The sequence below is a fragment of the Rana temporaria genome, chromosome 5 (genome assembly GCF_905171775.1).
Source record: "Rana temporaria chromosome 5, aRanTem1.1, whole genome shotgun sequence".
Lineage (NCBI taxonomy): Eukaryota > Metazoa > Chordata > Amphibia > Anura > Ranidae > Rana > Rana temporaria.
In genome coordinates this window covers 240,696,812-240,715,918 of record NC_053493.1, presented here as the reverse complement: position 1 = coordinate 240,715,918, position 19,107 = coordinate 240,696,812, and the positions used below count along the sequence as shown (strand labels likewise).

Here is a 19,107-nt window from a genome sequence, read left to right as displayed (position 1 = left end):
ATTCCCCGCGGGCAGTCGGAATCTTCTATGTACGATATAACAGTGAGTACAGGGATAAAAAAATTAAGTCAGGCATACTGTAGCTCGCGTTACTATGCCAAATTTTATTGTTTAAAAGTTGTTCTGCAGGGTGAAACACCGCTTTAAGAATGAGTGACGGGAGGGGAAGGAATAGCAGAACGTCCCCTTTTGGGTGAAGTTCCGCTTTATCCACCTGTGAATGTTTTGTAAAAGTCACATTCACTGCTTAATAGATATTCCTCTGTGTTTTCTTTAAAGAACCTACTTTAACATGAAAATTATCATCTGCCAGAATGTTTTCTGGTTTCAGGTCCTTGTGGATCACTTTTTCGCGGTGCAGATAGATCATTCCTTCGATAATTTCCAGGATAAAACGAGCTTTCACAGAAATGGGCACTTCAATCTAGATTTAAATAAGACAGAAACTACAATGAATAACTGATTAACAAATAAATATCATATATGCATACAAATGCATATGCAAATATGCATACCCAATACAACTCCATGGAAAGTGCATCACAAAATTATTTGACTTTGTAGTGCTCACTACAGTTGGGTGGAACTGATGGCAGTCCTATCACTGCATTCTTAAAAATAACAATGGCCCAGATTCAAGTAGCAATTGCGCCTGTGTAACCATAGGTTACACAGCGCAATTGCTTACTTGCTCCGGCGTTACGAATGCTCCTGATTCAGGAACATCGTAACGCCGACTGCAGCCTAAAATCTGCGTGGCATAAGGCTCTTATGCCGCGCAGATTTTAGGCTGCATTCTTGCGATGACCGCTAGGGGGCGCTCCCATTGTGCTCAGTGTATAGTATGCAAATTGCATACTAACACCGATTCACAATGTTGCGCGCGCCCTGCTTCCTCAAGTTACGTCGTTTCCGTACGGCGTGTTTAGCGTAAGGCTGCCCCTGCTAATAGTACGGGCAGCCAATGCTAAAGGATACCCGTCGTTCCCGCGTCGCGATATTTGAATGTTACGTTGTTTGCGTAAGTGATTCGTGAATGGCGCTGGACGCCATTCACGTTCACTCTGAAGCAAATGACGTTCTTGCGACGTCATTTGCCGCAATGCACGTCGGGAAAGTTTCCCGACGGAGCATGCGCTCTACGCTCGGCGCGGGAGCACGCCTAATTTAAATGATTCCCGCCCCCTACGGGATCATTTAAATTGCATGCTCTAGCGCCGGGCAATTTTGCCGGCGCGCCCTCGCAATTTACGGAGCTACTGCTCCGTGAATCGAGGGCAGCCGAGCAAATTTGCGGGGGCGCAGGGCAAAATCGTTGCCCTGCGCCTCCGCAAAAAAAGCGCAATTCTCTTTGAATCCGGGCCAATGTAACTGCTCTTTTTGGGGGCTTCTGGTTAACCAAAAAAGACCTGATGTGAAGTTAACTTTTAAGTTAGGCAAACATGTTAGTAAACTAAACTAAGGTGCACCTTTTGGCAATAGCATAATATGTGGGGAAAACCTGTAAAGTATTAAAGTAGGAGTAAACTCCCTTGTATGATTTTTGCCTATAGGTAAGCTTATAATAAGGCTTACCTGTAGGTACAGTAAATACCGTATCTCCTAAACGTGGACCATTTAGGAAAAATTTACTTTTAATGCAGCCGATGACATCACAGCCGAATGCACTCTGAAAGAACGGCATACAAGTGCCGTAAACATGCCGTAAACAGCAACTCATCTCCGGCTCCGCTATTTATATTGCTGAAGCCCACAAACCCGGAAGGAAGACCGAGGGAAGATGGAAGCACCCTCAGCAGTGCTGCTGGGGGGGCTTCGTTTTCAGGTAAGTCTGTCTTAGTGTATATATATATATATATATATATATATATATATATATATATATATATATATATATATATATACATATGTATATATATATATATATATATATATATATATATATATATATATATATATATATATATATATATATATATATATATATATATAGTATGTGATGCACATAGGTTAATGAAAAGAAATGGCAATTTGTAATCTAAAAAGAGGCTTGGCTTAAAGGGGTTTTCCAGCCATTTTTTGAGTTTATTAAAAGTCAGCAGCTACAAAAAGTGTAGCTGCTGGCTTTTAATAAACTGACACTTACCTGCTCCACGGTTCCAGCGACGCGCCGGCTGGGGGGTCCGCTCCTCGCCCCCCCTCGCGGGCCTGGGGGTCCGCTCCTCGCCCCCCCTCGTCTTCATTCTTACTGTGACAGCTTTCGGCTTCACGGCCGGGCACCCACTGCGCATGCGCGAACGGCGATGCGCATGCACGATCGGCGCCGTCCGATTGGACAGGCGCTCGCCTACAGGGAGGGGCTGTGAAAAGGCAATTAAGCTAATCGCCTTTCCAGCCCCTCGGCGGAAGGAGGAAGTGGGACAGGAAGTCCCCTTCTCCTGAAGCCCCCACTCCCCCCCAAAAAAATTCATGCCAAATGTGGCATGTAAGGGGGCGCGGAGTGGGTTAAGCGGAGGTCCATTTTTAGGGTGGAACTCCTCTTTAAATAGATTTCTGGATTTGATAATGACATGCTTTGAGGGCGGAAGTGGCATTAGGGGAAGGAACTTTGATTATATTATAATGCAAAGTATGGCCAAAAGAGAGGACAAAGGCATTTTCCAGTCTTTTGGGGTTTTTTTCAGGATATTATTTCTGCTCTCTACTTTTGTCATATGTATAAAAAAAAACAGTCAGGGTCCTGGTTGAAGTTCAAATAGTTTTAGTCTCTAAAAGATGTTTTTGACAATATGAAAGTTGATATAAGGACACATGTCAAACACAAGGCCTATGGGCTGAATCTGGTACTCCAGGTCATTTCATGTGGCCCTTACACCTCTCTTGCAGGTGGGGCACCCCCTCGTCTCTGCTCCTACCTTGTCTCAGCAGTTGGCAGCAGAGAGGACAGAACTCCTTCTACAGATTCTGCGCCTCTATGCAGCAACAGCACCCCCCTCACCGCCGTCTCTTCTGGTCTCAGCATTCAGCTGAATCCAGACCTCATATGGTCCTTCTCCAGGCCCTGCACTTTTAGCTTTCCCAGTTAATTTTCGCTAACAGCACAAGGTAAGGGAGGTGCACAGTGATATGCAAGGGAGGGTGGGGGAGCTCTTGACATATGATTTAAAGGTGGGGGGAGTTCTCTGGACATCTTGTCTTACAGATACAAATGACCCTTTCAGGGCAACCATAGTGCTGGTGTGGCCCGCAATTAAATTGAGTTTGACACTCCTGTATTAGTAATATTGTATTGTTGCATTCAGTGTGGATCTTATCGTTACTTTTAGAATTTTTTATATGCAGTATTTAACAGTTATATAAAACAAAAACATGCATTTCACTTGGAATTAGTGTTTAACATTCAGCAATTTCGCTGGGTGTAATGACAGCAAAGGTAACCTTTGCTTATGCCTTTTTTTAATCATATGCAAAGTTTAATTGTCCGCCTTTGTGAAAGCTTTAATTAAAAGTAAAACAAAGCAAACCTTTTTTTTTTTTTATATCGTTTTGGATAAAGTAACGAAGGGTTGTAACTCCCATCAATTTTTTGTGTCCTATCAGAGAGATTTGCTTTTACTTCCCCTGTCCCATAGTGAAAAAAAGGAAGTGAGGGGAAAACTCTCCAGAGTGAGGGAATCCCTAGTTGTCACCAGAACTAGCGGGGTAGATTCAGGAACGATTTACGCCGGCGTATCCATAGATACGCCGCGTAAATTCAAAGCTACACCGGCGTATCTATTTTCTGTATTCAGAAAGCTAGATACGCCAACATTAGCCTAAGATACGACTGGCATAAGTCTCTTACGCCGTCGTATCTTAGGGTGCATTCTGACGCTGGCCGCTAGGTGGCGCTTCCGTAGTTGTCAGCGTAGAGTATGCAAATTACATACTTACGCCGATTCACAAACGTACGTGCGCCCGGCGGTAGTTTTTTATGTCGTTTGCGTAACTCGTTTTCGTCGTAACGTTGCTCCTGCTATTAGGAGGCGCAGCCAATGTTAAGTATGGACGTCGTTCCCGCGTCGCTATTGAAAATTTTACGCCGTTTGCGTAAGTCGTCCATGAATGGCGCTGGACGCCATTTACGTTCACGTCGAAACCAATGACGTCCTTGCGACGTCATTTAGCGCAATGCACGTCGGGAAATTTTAGGGACGGCGCCCCCTACCGGATCATTTGAATTACGCGCGCTTACGCCGGCCCCTTTTACGCTACGCCGCCGCAAATTACGGAGCAAGTGCTTCGTGAATACAGCGCTTGCTCCTGTAATTTATGGCGGCGTAGCGTAAAGACGATACGCTGCCCCGCCGTATCAGTGCGCGCCCCTACCTGAATCTACCCCAGTGTCTCTGATGGAAAATTTCTCCTCTCTTTCTATTTTAGGGTGAAGCCTCCTAAAGTGGGCACAGGCAGCAACAAAAAATGTGACAGATGTTCTAATCCCTCCCCACTATATCAGTAACTAATTAGTAAAAAAAAAAATTGTTATTTAGAGATTGTGAAAAATGTAGTTTGTGAGCACTCACTTTATGTTAAAGTTCTCCAGCTACTGAAGATAGTAAAAAAAAATTCCAACCAATTCCAACGTATTACCATAATGATACCTTATGTGGTGACTTAATAAAGATAAACCAGCAATTTTGCAACAAAAATCCAATCATCCTCTTATTAGATTTAACTTTAACTCTCACCGATAAGCAGAGGCTAATTACTCATCTGTGCCATACCTGCTGCTTTAAGACATTTAGTAAATTTCCCTTTGACATGTACTCAATCACCAAAGAGTAGTTGCCATCTTCCAAGACAACACCAAGCAGCTTTACAACTCGCTCATGATTCAGCTTACACATTATTCTTCCTTCTTGAATAAGATCATTTTTGTACCTAAAATACAACAATACAATGCATCATTTCTCAGCGAGAAATTTAAACATGGACATCACAGACAAACATAAAAACACAGAGTATCTCTGTTCTGTCGCTGCATTTCTGTTCCCTGTATATAATGATATTAGAAACGTTTACAAAATAGGGGATAGTTTTATGGCATTTTTATTAATAATTTTTTTTTACTACTTATGGCGGCGATCAGCGATTTTTTTTCGTGACTGTGACATTATGGCGGACACATCGGACACTTTTGACACATTTTTGGGACCATTGTCATTTTCACAGTGAAAAGTGCTATAAAAATGCACTGATTACTGTGAAAATGACACTGACAGTGAAGGGGTTACCCAGGAGGGGGCGCTGTAGGGGTTAAGTGTGTACTAAGGGAGTGTTCTTACTGTGGGGGGGCTTGGCTGTGCGTGTGACGTCACTGATCGTCATTCTCTAACACAGGGAACAGGCGATCAGTGACAGCCACACTAGGAAGCATGGGAGAGTTTTTTTTTTACACTTACCTCTCCCCGTTCTTCCTCTCTGTGACCCGAACATGGGACACCGGCGGCGATCGGGTCCGATGTTCGGGTGCTACTTAAAGGGGTTGTAAAGGTTCGTTTTTTATTTTCTAAATAGGTTCCTTTAAGCTAGTGCATTGTTGGTTCACTTACTTTTTCCTTCGATTTCCCTTCTAAATGTTTTTTTTTCTTTGTCTGAATTTCTCACTTCCTGTTTCTCCTCAGTAAGCTTGCCCCCATCATCAACAGCTTACTGAGGAGGAACAGGAAGTAAGAAATTCAGACAAAAAAAACAAAAAAAAACAAAGAAAAAAAACATTTAGAAGGGAAATCGAAGGAAAGGGTAAGTGAACCAACAATGCACTAGCTTAAAGAGGAAGTAAACCCTCTGTTTTTCCTTATTTTTTAAAATACACCTGCAAGAGAAAGCCATAATGAGCTAGTATGCACAGCATACTAGCTCATTATGTATCACTTACCTGAGATCAAAGTCCTCCTCGGTCCCGTCCACCGCCATGTCCCCTTGTCTCTATTTCCTGTTATCGCCGCTCCGATGCTGTGATTGGCCAGAGCGGTGATGACGTCACTCCCACGCATGCGCGTAAGACCGGCAGGTCCCCGCAAATTGCGCGAAAACATGTCAATAAACCAAGTTAATGCCATTCACAAAAACGGCACCGCTCAGTGTGCCTGCGCTGTTGTCTATGCGCGCATGTGCCGTAGACAGCGGTACCCGTTTCTGTGAAAATATCTCCATAACCGTGTAGGTTAAGGAGATATTTCTTGCACCTACAGGTAAGCCTTAATCTAGGCTTACCTGTAGGTTCAAGTTACAAGAGTGGGTTTACAACCACTTTATTAAAGCAACCTATTTAGAAAATAAAAAACAAACCTTTACAACCCCTTTAAGGCTGCATTCGCGTATTTACGCCCGACGCTCGTGCCGCTGGAGGGGCGAATTTACATTGATGTCTATGAGATGGTTCACATCTCACGCTGAACGCCGAAACGCTGTAGCCTGCCGCCTGAAAACAAGTCCCGGACCCTTTTTTTCAGGCGGCTTTCGGCGTTCGGCACAGACATCAATGTAAATGTTTTGTAAAAAAAAAAAAAGTTTACAAATCGCGGCAAAATACGCCGCGTACGCCGTGTTATAGTGTGAATGCAGCCTTAGTGCCTTGAGTGTAAAATTGCACTACACGAACAGAACTGTCATACTTTCCTATCAGCTAAAAAAAAAGGCAAAACGCAAAGGTGCCGGTCTACTGTAGTCTATTACACGCAAACCGCAATCTGCTGCAGGAAAAAAAAGTCCCTGGCCCGGATTCACAAAGCACTTACGTATCTCGAGATACGCCGCGTAAGTGTAACTATTCGCCGTCGTATCTGCGCGCCGTACCCACAGAACTAGATACGCCTGAAAATAGGCTTCATCCAACCGACGTAACTTTCCTACGCCGGCGTATCGTGGCCGCATATTTACGCTGGCCGCCTCATTGCTAATATGCAAATGAGGGAGATACGTCGATTCACGAACGTAGTTGCGCCCGGCGCATTATATACGCGGTTTGCGTAAGGCTTACGTCCGGCGTATAGTTATTCCCCATCTATGAGGCGCAACTCATGCAAAGGAATGGACCAGGAAACAGCCGTCGTATTTTACGTCGTTTACGTAGTAGTACGTGAATAGGGCTGGGCGTAGGTTACGTTCACGTCGTAGGCAGTGATCCGTCGTATCTTAGGGAGTAGTTTCGACGTGATTCTGGGCATGCGCACTGGGATGCGGCCACGGGACGTTCGTTTTAAGTACTTTTATGACGCTTGGCCTATCATTTGTATGGGGTCACGCCTCATTATCATGGCTCACGCCCACTTCCACCTACGCGGGGTTACGCCAAGGAAACCCAGCGTATCTTTAACAGCGAGTGGGAGCGAGTGCTGTGTGAATACTGTGCTTGAAAATTGCTGCGCCTCTAAAAATTGTTATTTGTTTGGATCGCTTTTTAGAGGTATTTGACTGGCAGTGAGGAAATTATGTGATGCTTCCTCGTTGCCTGTTTTAACCCCGCATTGCACGAGGTTGTGGGGCATTTTTGACAATTCCCTATTGGCTAAAATGGGTCACATTTGGATGGCTTACTGCCAGGAGTGGGAGAAGTGATAATTTTTTTTTTTTTCCAGGGGTACGAAGGATAATAACTGCGGCATGGGAACACCACTTTTTAAAACTCCCAACCGCAAATCTAAACCAGCCCTAATAGGAAGGGTAGAAAAAATGGCAGAACAAGGTACAGACAATGTAAGACCTATCCTGAGCATCCAAAAAATGGGGTTTAATATCACTTATAAAACAGGGAACAAATCTTTACAGGGGTTCTACATTCCCTGCTAAAAAAAAAAAAAAATCTGCTGTCTGTTTCCCAACACTTTGGCCCGGATTCACGTAGAATGGCGTATCTTTGTGCGGGCGTAACGTATCCTATTTACGTTAAGCCTCCGCAACTTTTACAGACAAGTGCCGTATTCTCAAACGAAAGTTGCGGCGGTGTAGCGTAAATAGGCCGGCGTAAGCCCGCCTAATTCAAATGTGGTAGATGTGGGCGTGTGTTATGTAAATTTTATGTGACCCCACGTAAATGACGCTTTTTACGAACGGCGTCGTCCGTCCGGGAAAAAAGTATCCCAGTGCACATGCTCCAAATTAACCCGCAAAAAGCCAATGCTTTCGACGTGAGCGTAAATGACGCCCAGCCCTATTCGCGAACGACTTACGCAAACGACGTAAAATTTTCAAAATTCGACGCGGGAACGACGTCCATACTTAACATTGGTACGCCTCATATAGCAGGGGTAACTTTACGCCGGGAAAAGCCTAACGTAAACGGCGTATCTGTACTGCGTCGGCCGGGCGTACCTTCATGAATTTGCGTATCTAGCTGATTTACATATTTCTAGGCGTAAATCAGCGTACACGCCCCTAGCGGCCAGCGTAAATACGCAGTTAAGATCCGACGGCGTAAGAGACTTACGCCGGTCGGATCTAATACAAATCTATGCGTAACTGATTCTAAGAATTAGGCGCATAGATACGACAACTCAGACTCAGAGATACGATGGCGTATCTGGAGATACGCCGTCGTATCTCCTTTGAGAATCTGGGCCTTTCTGTCCAACTATCACCAGTACAGAAAGGAAGACTTTTTCTACTCTAGGCTTTAAATTATAAAACAATGTTGGATTATGTATTGAAATTAGATTAGGGCAACACATTTAATTTTTCTAATATAAAAACATGTTACTTACGAATCTTGCTTACACCCCGTAAACACAGTTTTCAGGACAACCAGGCCAAGCACTTTGTGGCAGCACAGGTACACTTTTCCAAAACCCCCACAGTCTATTTCTTTCTTGTCCAATAGTTCATCGGAATTCATACGGATCTCATCAAGAGACATATCTGCACAATTAGCTGCCTTGTCCATATGATAAAAAGTACTTCTTTAACAACCTATAAAGAACAGAAAAAAAAAATTGTCTTTCAAAGTGCTTTGGAAAGGTCACCTTCATCCATAGATCAAAAGGCACCCTCATCCCAAAAAATATAATTGTTTGAAAAGTGAAAAGAAGGGATTTTTATGGTGCCACAACCACAAAAAATTTTATATTAAAAAATAGTTTTTAATTGAACTTGACATGTTAAAAAAAACAACAGGTCAGCTTATTACTGCCTTGTTTCATAAAAGATACATTGATACATATACAAATACTGTATTAATCACAATGCTTGTTGCTTGACATGTTTCGCTTTCCGCTTCTTCAGGAGCTGTAAAGCATGTGCAACTACAGAGAGACAAGTGAATTAAAAAATGAATTCATACAAATATAATAAACATTGCAATTCAATAGGTTTCCTTGCTTGAAAAAAAGTATACTAACCAGGTTCACATATTAAAGTGTATCAGATACAGTAAAACCTTGGTTTGAGAGCGTTTTGCAAGACAAGCAAAATGATGAGATGTCTGAGCGCAAAAGCAAGAGGCAAATGATATGAAGTACTTACCATATGGGTAAATTTGCATACGCTCAAATAAGCGATGTTAGTGGACACGAGGAGGAGTGCCAGCGGATGCGACAACAATGGATCGTAGGGTAAGCAAACCGGTGTAGCTATAAATGTGTTTTATGAGACCAAAGTCCATGAAAATACAGCTTATGTATAGCCATCACCCTATATGACACTGAGAATCAGTTGGATGTCATTTCAGGTCTAGTTGGATTTCCATGATCATCAAATGTAGTGCATTTGCCTGCACCAAATAGCATGGTACAAAAAGTTTTCAAAAAGTAGTGTATGCACTATTTTTGATGCAGTGCGATTACAGCCTGTTCAAAATGAATGGGCTGAAATTGCACGGCTTAGAACTGCATGTGATTAGTACATAAACGCACAGCGTGTTCCTGTGCAATTCCTGGTTTGAACTAGCCTTGAGGCTAGGTTCACACTGCTGCGAATTCAAAATCGCGGTAAAATCGCGATTTCGCAGCTGCGGTTTTGCCGCGATTTAAGAGACATCTGTGCAGGGTTTAATGTAAATCGCGGCCCAAAATCGCAAAAAGTAGTACAGGAACTACTTTTTGAAATCGGTGCAGCGCCGCAGATGTGGCGTCACATCGATTAGGAGGGTGCCATTGCCGACAATTGCCGGCAAATGCCGCCGATTTGAGATGCGATTTGACATGTGAAATCGCATCTCAAATCGTACCAAATCGTACCCAGTGTGAACCAGGGCTCAAAAGGCATTTCAATCTTTTTTTAATTCCTCTGAACACAGCTCTCTATTTTAGCCAGTGTGTCCATATACATAAAGAAGACTGCTGCTGGGTTTGACAGCTGTAAGCGGGTATCAGCAGCTACCGCAAATCCGCAACTCCGCAAATCTGTTCACAGCTGTCAAATCCAGCAGCAGGAATTAGTAGATTCTTGCTGCTGGAAATCGCACTGCGAACAAAAGCATGGGCGAATGCAGCCGTAAGGGCTTGTTCAGATTTATTTGGGGGGGGGGGGCCTTATAAACACGTTGAGCCTCATTTAAAAAAAAAAAACGCGCATGTTTAGAATCAAGCAGAAGAGCCGAACTGCCTATTGAACTTACCGTATTTATCGGCGTATATCGCGCACTTTTTTCCCCTTAAAATAAGGGGAAAATCGTGGGTGCGCGATATACGCCGATAGCCGCTTCCCGCGCTCAGTTTGAATTCCTGCGCCGACATATACCGAGTGCAGTACACTCGGGTACATTCGGCAAGTCTCGGCTTCGCTCGTGCTCACGCATAAACGTCACAGAGCGTAAGCCGAGCCTTGCCGAATGTACCCGAGTGTACTGCACTCGGTATATGTCGGTGCAGGAATTCGAACTGAGCGCGGGAAGCGGGGACTCGACTTGAGGCGCGCGCTGGAGAAGCCGGGAGGACACCACCGAGGCCGCAGACGGACGCCGGACCGGACGATGGACGCTGGGAAGACACCAAAACTGTAAGTAGTAAAATCATATAACTTTTTTTTTTACAGGAATTTCGGGGGCAACTTGGCAACAGGGGTGCGCGGTATACGCAGGAGCACGCTATACCGCGATAAATACGGTAATTGATCTCGGGTCATCGTACGTCACTGCGTTCTTGAATTTCGTCCAAGATTAGTGTGACCGTGTGTATGCAACACAAGTTTCCTGCTGAAAAAAACACAGTTTTCTTTTCGGAAATCGCGATCGTGTGTCCGAGGCATTAGGCCCCTTTCACACATGCGGATCAATTTTTAGACATCCGCTTGCTCAGCGGGGATCGCTCCGTTGATCCCCCCTAAGCCGGTGGATGATTTAGTCCGTCTCTGCACACTGTGCAGAAACGGAACTGTCAGATCTTTGCGTTCCTCTATGGGGGATCGGATGAAAACAGACCGTCTGTCCGTTTTCATGCGATCTGATCCGCCAGACGGAAGAAAAATGTTGTTTTGTTTTTTGGGCTTTTTTTCATTTATGTAATAAAAATACAACCAAAAGAAAGCTCTATTTGTGTGAAAAAAAATGATATCAATTTAGTTTGGGTGCAGCATTGCATGGCCGCGCAATTGCCAGGTAAAGTTGCGCAGTGCTGTAAATCAAAGAATGTCACGGTCATGAAGGGGGTAAAACCTTACGGAGCTGAAGTGGTTAATTTAACCACACGAGGCCCGCGGACGGCTACAGCGCGGACCCCAATCGCCGGGACGTCCTCCCCTTTGCACCACGTGATTAGCAGCCAATGACAGCTGATCACGTGATGTAAACAATGCTCGGTAATCAGGTTTTTTTTCTCCTGACGCTGTCATGGTGAGGAGAAAAAAAAGCTGATCACCGGCTCCTGCATAGGGGACATCGGTCCCCAGTGGAAGAGGCACATCAGCCTCATTAGTGCACACCAATGCCCCCTGCCAGTGACCACCATCGCCACCTGTTAGTGCCAATAAGTACCACCTATCAGTGCCCATCACTGCCACCTATCAATGCCCACCAGTGGTGCCAGTCTGTGCCTAATCAGTGCCACCTAGCAGTGCTGCATATCAGTCTCACCTACCAGTGCTGATCAGTGCCCATCACTGCCACCTATCAATGCCCACCAGTGGTGCCAGTCTGTGCCTCATCAGTGCCACCTAGCAGTGCTGCATATCAGTCTCACCTACCAGTGCTGATCAGTGCCTATCACTGCCACCTATCAATGCCCACCAGTGGTGCCAGTCTGTGCCTCATCAGTGCCACCTAGCAGTGCTGCATATCAGTCTCACCTACCAGTGCTGATCAGTGCCCATCACTGCCACCTATCAGTGCCCATCACTGCCACCTATTAGTGCCAATTCTCAGTGCCACCTATAAATGCACTTCAGTGCCACCCATCAGTGCCACCTCTCAGTGTCACCTCTCAGTGCCCACCAATGCCGCCTCTCAGGGCCCACCAGTGCCGCCTGTCAGGGCCCACCAGTGCCGCCTTATCGGTGCCCACCAGTGCTGCCCATCGGTGCCCATCACTGCAGCCTCATCAGCGTACATCAATGAAGGAGAAAAATTACCCGTTTGCAAATTTGTATAACAAAATATAAAACGGTTTTGTATTTTTTTAAAAAAAAATTGGACTTTGTTATTTTCTTAACAAAAGATAAAAACCGTAGAGGTGATCAAATACCACCAAAATAAAGCTCTATTGGTGGGAAAAAATGATAAAAATGTCATTTGGGTACAGTGTTGTATGACCGCGCAATTGTCATTCAAAGAGTGAGAGCGCTAAAAGCTGAAAAATGGTCTGGGCAGGAGGGGGGTTTAAGTGGCCAGTAAGCAAGTGGTTAAACACTAGAGCGAAGGAATAGTAGCGGTGAAAGAAGCACCACCAGTGTACGTGCGGAGAGCTGGCACGTCATAGGGGCGTATCCTTTGTCTAAGTATTTAACCCTAAAGGACATTCTTCTTTCCTATGTAAGAAAGTCAGGAGGTCTGCAGTGAGTTCCCAGAAATGGTCATCATTCTCCGCCAGGGACAGTTTCAGTTTCACTTCCAGTCATTTCACTTTATTGTCCCTGGGAGACCTTGTTTATAAAGACAAGAACATTGTTTTGCCATATCACCTACCTAGGCTATCACCCTGACTATGTATGCGCACACCTATTGTGTACATTATATACAGTACAATGCTATCATTTATTAAAGCAGCTTTTTACACGTGTCACATACAAAAGGGCATCCCCGGCTTCCCTCTAGATGAGCATGCTCCTTTTCACAAAGAAACGTGTCTAGCTGAGCATTTATTTAGCCCGGTTTCAAATACACTGGGGTAGATTCAGGTACGGCTGCGCGCTCCTTACGGAGGCGCAGTGTACCCTTTTTACCCTGCGCCTACGCAAATTATTTGCGCTACGCTTCATTCATGAAGCAGTAGCCACGTAATATGCGTGGGCGCTCTTCAAAAATGCCTTGCGTAAGGGCGCCTAATGCAAATGATCCCGTAGGGGGCGGGAATCATTTAAATTAGGCGCAAGCGTAGAGCACATGCTCCGTCGGGAAACTTTCCCGACGTGCATTGCGGTAAATGACGTCGCAAGGACGTCATTTGCTTCAAAGTGAACGTGAATGGCGTCCAGCGCCATTCACGATTCACTTACGCAAACTACGTAAATTTCAAACCTCGCGACGTGGGAACGACGGGTATCCTTAGCATTGGTTGCCCCTGCTTTTAGCATGTGCAGCCTTACGCGAAACCCGACGTAAACTGCGTACGCAGGGCTCGCGTAACGTTGTGAATCGTCGTTAGTATGCAATTTGCATACTATACGCTGACCACAACGGGAACGCCACCTAGCGGCCAACGTAAGAATGCAGCCTAAGATATGAGGGCATAAGAGCCTTATGCCGCGCATATCTTAGGCTGTAGTCGGCGTAACGAGCTCTCTGAATCAGGACTCGTTACGCCGGGGCAAGTAAGCAATTGCGCTGCTTAACTATAGTTACGCAGGCGCAATTGCTCTCTGAATCTGGGCCACTGTATTATCAAAAGTATTGGGATGCCTGCCTTTAATCGCACGTGAACTTTAATGGCATCCCGCTCTTAGTCTGTAGGGATCAATACTGAGTTGGCCCAACCTTTGCAGCTATAACAGCTTTAACTCTCCTGGGAAGGCCATTCACAAGGTTTAGGAGTGTGTCTATGGGAATGTTTGACCATTCCTCCAGAAGAGCATTTGTGAGGTCAGCACGAGAAGGCCTAGCTCGCAGTCTCATCCCAAAGGTGTTTTATCAGGTTGAGGTCAGGACTCTGTGCAGGCCAGTCAAGTTCCTCCGCCCCAAACTTGCTCATCCATGTCTTTATGGACCTTGCTTTGTGCACTGGTCCAAATCATTTAGTGGACAGGAGATTACGATTTGGGGTTGTTTTTCAGGGGTTGGGCTTGGCCTCTTAGTTCCAGTGAAGGGAACTCTTAACTATCTTTCGTATATTTGCAATACTTTTTGTCACACCCTATTTGCGCAGCGGTCTTACAAGCGCACTTGTTTTTGGAAAAAAATCCTTTCTGAATTAAAAAATAAGACAACAGTAAAGTTAGCCCAATTTTATATTGTAAAAGATAATGTTAAGCCGAGTAAATTGATACCCAACATGTCACGCTTCAAAATTGCGCCCGCTTGTGGAATGGCGACAAACTTTTACCCTGAAAAATCTCCGTAGGCGTTTAAAAAATTCTACAGGTTGCATGTTTTGAGTTACAGAGGAGGTCTAGGGCTAGAATTATTGCCCTCACTTTAACGATTTTGTCGATGCCTCACATGTGTGGTTTGAACACCGTTTTGGGGGCGCAGCTCAGGTACGCGTTCGCTTTTGCACGCGAGCAGGGCGGGACGAGGCGCGTTTAAAAAAAATTTTTTTTACCTTTTAGTTTTATGTTTTAAACAGTTCTTTTAAAAAAAAAAGTCACTTTTTTTCCTATTACAATAGGGTGACCAGACATCCCCGGTTTTGTCCCCGTATTCAGGGACGATCTTGGGCGGGTGCACCACAAACTGGTGCAGAGGAGGCGTGCCCAGGGCCGGTGTCCTGCCGAAAAAGTTCCCCCGGCGGATAAGGCCCCCCCCCCCTGTACTGCGCAGGCGTGGCGCTTGCACAGCTCCAACCTCAACTGAGCCTCTGAAAATAGCTGAAGATATAGAGCTGAGAGTCAGCGCTACACGGCGCCTGCGCAATGACTATGACACATGCCGCACGCTCCCGATGCCACTGCTACTCTGCAAGGGGCGAGGGTGATTTTAGCAATAAAGTACACGTCTTAGCGGGGCGTGTTGATGGGCAGGCTTTTTCAGCTCTTTAGCGCCACCCTTTGGGCAACTTCTGTTAATGTTGTGTTATGGTTAGCATTGCTTCTGAGCATGCGAGTTTGTACTTTGGAGTTTTGTCCCAAGGACTTGTGTACACACTATCGGATAATCTGACAACACACATTTGTTGGTGGAACACACAATTGTCTGATGGAGCATACAAATCAGGGGTGTCAAACTGGCGGCCCTCCGGCTGTTGCAAAACTACAAGTCCCATGAGGCATTGCAAGGCTAACAGTTACAAGCATGACTCTCACAGGCAGAGGCATGATGGGACTTGTAGTTTCGGAACAGCTGGAGGGCTGCAGGTTTGACACCCCTGATACAAATGGTCGGATTTTCTGACAACAGCCTGCCATCACACAATTCCCGTTGGAAAATCTGATTGTGTGTGCAGGCCTTAAGGCTGCATTCACACCTTAGCGCAGCGTTTTGTACCGCGCCAATTTTGCAGCATTTTGTACCGCGATTTGCCGCGTCAAAACGTGTCGTTTTTTAACCTTGTTTTCGCTGGAGGGGTGATTTACACATTGTAGAATAGAAAATTCCGCGCCAAATATAAATAAGTACTAAATTAAACTAAATAAGCTGCTCCTCAAAGAACAATACTGAATTGTGATAATGAAAATGGAAGGTAGAGGGCGCTCAACCACACAATAGTGATTGTGAAATGTGGAATACCACACAACAACGTGCAACAATTAATAATAAAATACGTTTCCAAAAGCATATGTGAACAGTGATTGCTGAAACAATATAAATCAATATACAGCAGAAATGTCCCACACAAATGTGCATGAATACGCAGATTCCTCTGCAGTGTAAGCAAAAAACACTGAAGTTCACTGTGTTAAACACCAAAAAAATAAAAAAATAGAGTCCCAATAGCATGCATAGAAAGCCAAACGAATCTTGACAATTGCTGTGATCTTCCTAGTGGGGAAAAGTAGAAAATGCCACCACCATACTTTTCAAATTTCACTTGTTTCCACCCAAGGTGCTTTGTATATAAAGTGCTCTTACCAGAGCCTGTTGACCACTTTACTTAAAAAGATGGTCATACGGGCTAGTGCAGGATTGTGCCTACACACACATGGATATGGACTATTGAATCTCGTTTCCAGGCGTTCCAGATAAGGATGATATGCAAAAAAAAAGAGAACCGGTAGACGCCGATAGCGTAATAACGTTTTAATAATAAAAACAACTAAAAACAACGGAAAGCCAAATGGCCTCTTACTTTAAAAGTGCCTACCCGGCACTGGGACTGCAGGCCTGTCACCGCCAATCTGAGGTTCAAAACTTGGTTTATCAGGATCGGATACCACCGCCGTAGTTCCACCATAAACTCCTTCCTGTCAGCTTCACCAGAGCGGGGGGGCGTCTCGTGACCAGGACTGCCTCCAACGTCCGTTTCGATTACTCTTCTTCAGGGGGGCGAATTCACATATGCTTTTGGAAACGTATTTTATTATTAATTGTTGCACGTTGTTGTGTGGTATTCCACATTTCACAATCACTATTGTGTGGTTGAGCGCCCTCTACCTTCCATTTTCGTGATTTACACATTGTCGGCTATGCCGAACGCCGAAGCCGCCTGAAAAAAAGGGTCAGGGACTTGTTTTGAGCTTCAGGCGTACGGCGTTTCGGCGTTCGGCGTGGAGATGTGAACCATCTCCATAGAGAACAATGTTAAATCACCCCTCCAGCGTATTTTAGGCTGCAATAGCGTCGGGCTTCAGGCGTTAAAATGCCTAGGTGTAAATGGAGCCTAATAGTGTGTATGGGGCCTTTAAATCAATTAAGTGACTAACAAATTAAAGCCGAACTCCAGCTTTATAGGCAGATACAGCGAGAGCTTTTTTCTTTTACAAAAAGACATAAAACCTCATCATTGTAATCACCCCTCTCAGTTGTAAATGGTTTGTCTCAACCTTCTAACTGCCACTTTGTCTGGACACCTTGGTCTGTTCAAGGAAGAACAACAGGCAGTACCACCATGTGAAAATAAAGGGACAAAAAGCCTCAAAAAGAAAATAAATGCAGCCGCCACATCTAAAAAAAATCAGTGAGGTGCAATATATTTTCATTTTTGCTTTTTGGTTTAGATACGCTTTAACTTTGAGTGAGTGGCAGATTTGCACCCGCAGATGTGAGCTGATCCAATCTATGTAGTGCCCTGGGCACAGCAGTGTACACCAGCCACAGACAGAGGGGAGAGGAGGGAGCTGGAACATCTAAAGGGACACAGGGGATTCCCCTTTCCTTCTACACCTAGCAAAGGCCGCCTCTTCTGTCATACAAGCTGTCATACATACCTGCAGAAAGAAGTCCTCTGTGTTTGGAGCTTCTCCTACATTGTGTGACACGTCTTGTTACACATCAGCCATAAGACACATCTTCTCCCTTCCTTCATGGTCTCCTGAACTGTCAGCAAGGCCCATCATAATAATCAGGAAGTGTTCTCTATTTCTTGTGTACAGTCCAGCTTCCTGTGGGAAGGAGTATCTAAACTCTCCTCCCCTTGTAGAGTATAGTCTAATGGCTTCTCTCCTAAGTTCCTGTACATATGTGTATGACGTGTGTGTCTGGGGCTTTCCCCCTCGCCTTACCTTCTCAATTCTAGCATTTGCGTCTCATCAATGGAAAACAAACACAAAGTTGTCCTATATGTAGCAAAGCTTATGTCTGGGGTTCTCCTCCGCCCTGCTGAGAATAAAAAGAGAAGTTATCAGTACTGTGCATGGAATGGAAGTCGCTTCTACTAACTTTGCATGCTACGTAAACCCTCACAGTATGAGGGACATTTATTCATTTTGTCGCACTACAAGGTAATGCAAAACTGGAGAGATGAGATCGTATGCTGTACTAATGCCGCGTACAGACGGTCGTTTTTTTGTGATGAAAAAAAACGTAATTTTTTCTTATGAAAAAAAACGACGTTTTTCAAACTGCATTTTAAAAAACGACGTTGCCTACACACCATCGTTTTTTCAAAATGCTCTAGCAAAGCGCCGTTACGTTCAGCACGTACGGCGGCACTCTGTTCCATTCAAGCTCGCTTCATAACTTGCTTCTGAGCATGCACGGGTTTAAAAACGTCGTTTTAGCTACACACTGTGATTTTTTTATGACACAAAAAACAACGTTTTGAAAAACGACATAAAAAATTGAAGCATGCTCAAATTTTTTTTTTGTCGTTTTTCAAAAGACATAAAACGACGTTTTCCCCATACACGGTCATTTTAAATGACGTTTTTAAAATGGTCGTTTTTTTAATCACAAAAAACGACCGTGTGTACTCGGCATAAGACACTTTTGGGTAGATTCAGTAAGATCGCCGTAACTTTGCGGCGGCGTAGCTTAAGGACTTTAAGCTACGCCACCGTAAGTTAGCGAGGCAAGTACATGATTCTCAATGTACTTGCCTGCTATTATACGGCGGCATAGCCTAAATCAGGCAGGCGTAAGGAGCGCCGAATTCAAATGACTTGGAGGGGGCGTGTTTCATGGTAATAAAGCTTGACCTCACGTTTTTGACGTTTTTTTTTTACTGCGCATGCGCCGGGCGACTACATTTCCCAGTGTGCATTGCGGTTAAGTACGCCGCACGGGCCTATTGATTTAGACGTGGACGTAAACGACGTAAATCCCGATTCGCGGACGACTTACGCAAACGACGTAAAAAATTTGAATCTCGCGGCGGGAACGGCAGCCATACTTTAACATTAGGCCTACTAAGGCCTTACGGAAACGGCGTAAATCGACTGCGGCGACCG

The 19,107-nt window shown here is 44.8% G+C and overlaps 1 protein-coding gene across 1 annotated transcript in view; it reads right to left on the bottom strand.

Annotated features, from left to right (window-relative positions):
• RIPK1 (receptor interacting serine/threonine kinase 1) overlaps positions 1–17,848 on the bottom strand; it is a 54,107-nt gene extending 36,259 nt beyond the window's left edge. Inside the window, exons 1-4 of the mRNA XM_040353638.1 lie at positions 17,647–17,848; positions 8,745–8,949; positions 4,767–4,923; positions 287–424 (exon numbers count right to left, since the gene is read on the bottom strand). Of these exons, the coding sequence (XP_040209572.1) occupies positions 287–424; positions 4,767–4,923; positions 8,745–8,923 (474 nt within the window). The 5' untranslated portion in view covers positions 8,924–8,949; positions 17,647–17,848. The remainder of the gene's footprint in view (positions 1–286; positions 425–4,766; positions 4,924–8,744; positions 8,950–17,646) is intronic.
• Positions 17,849–19,107: the final 1,259 nt, after the last annotated feature.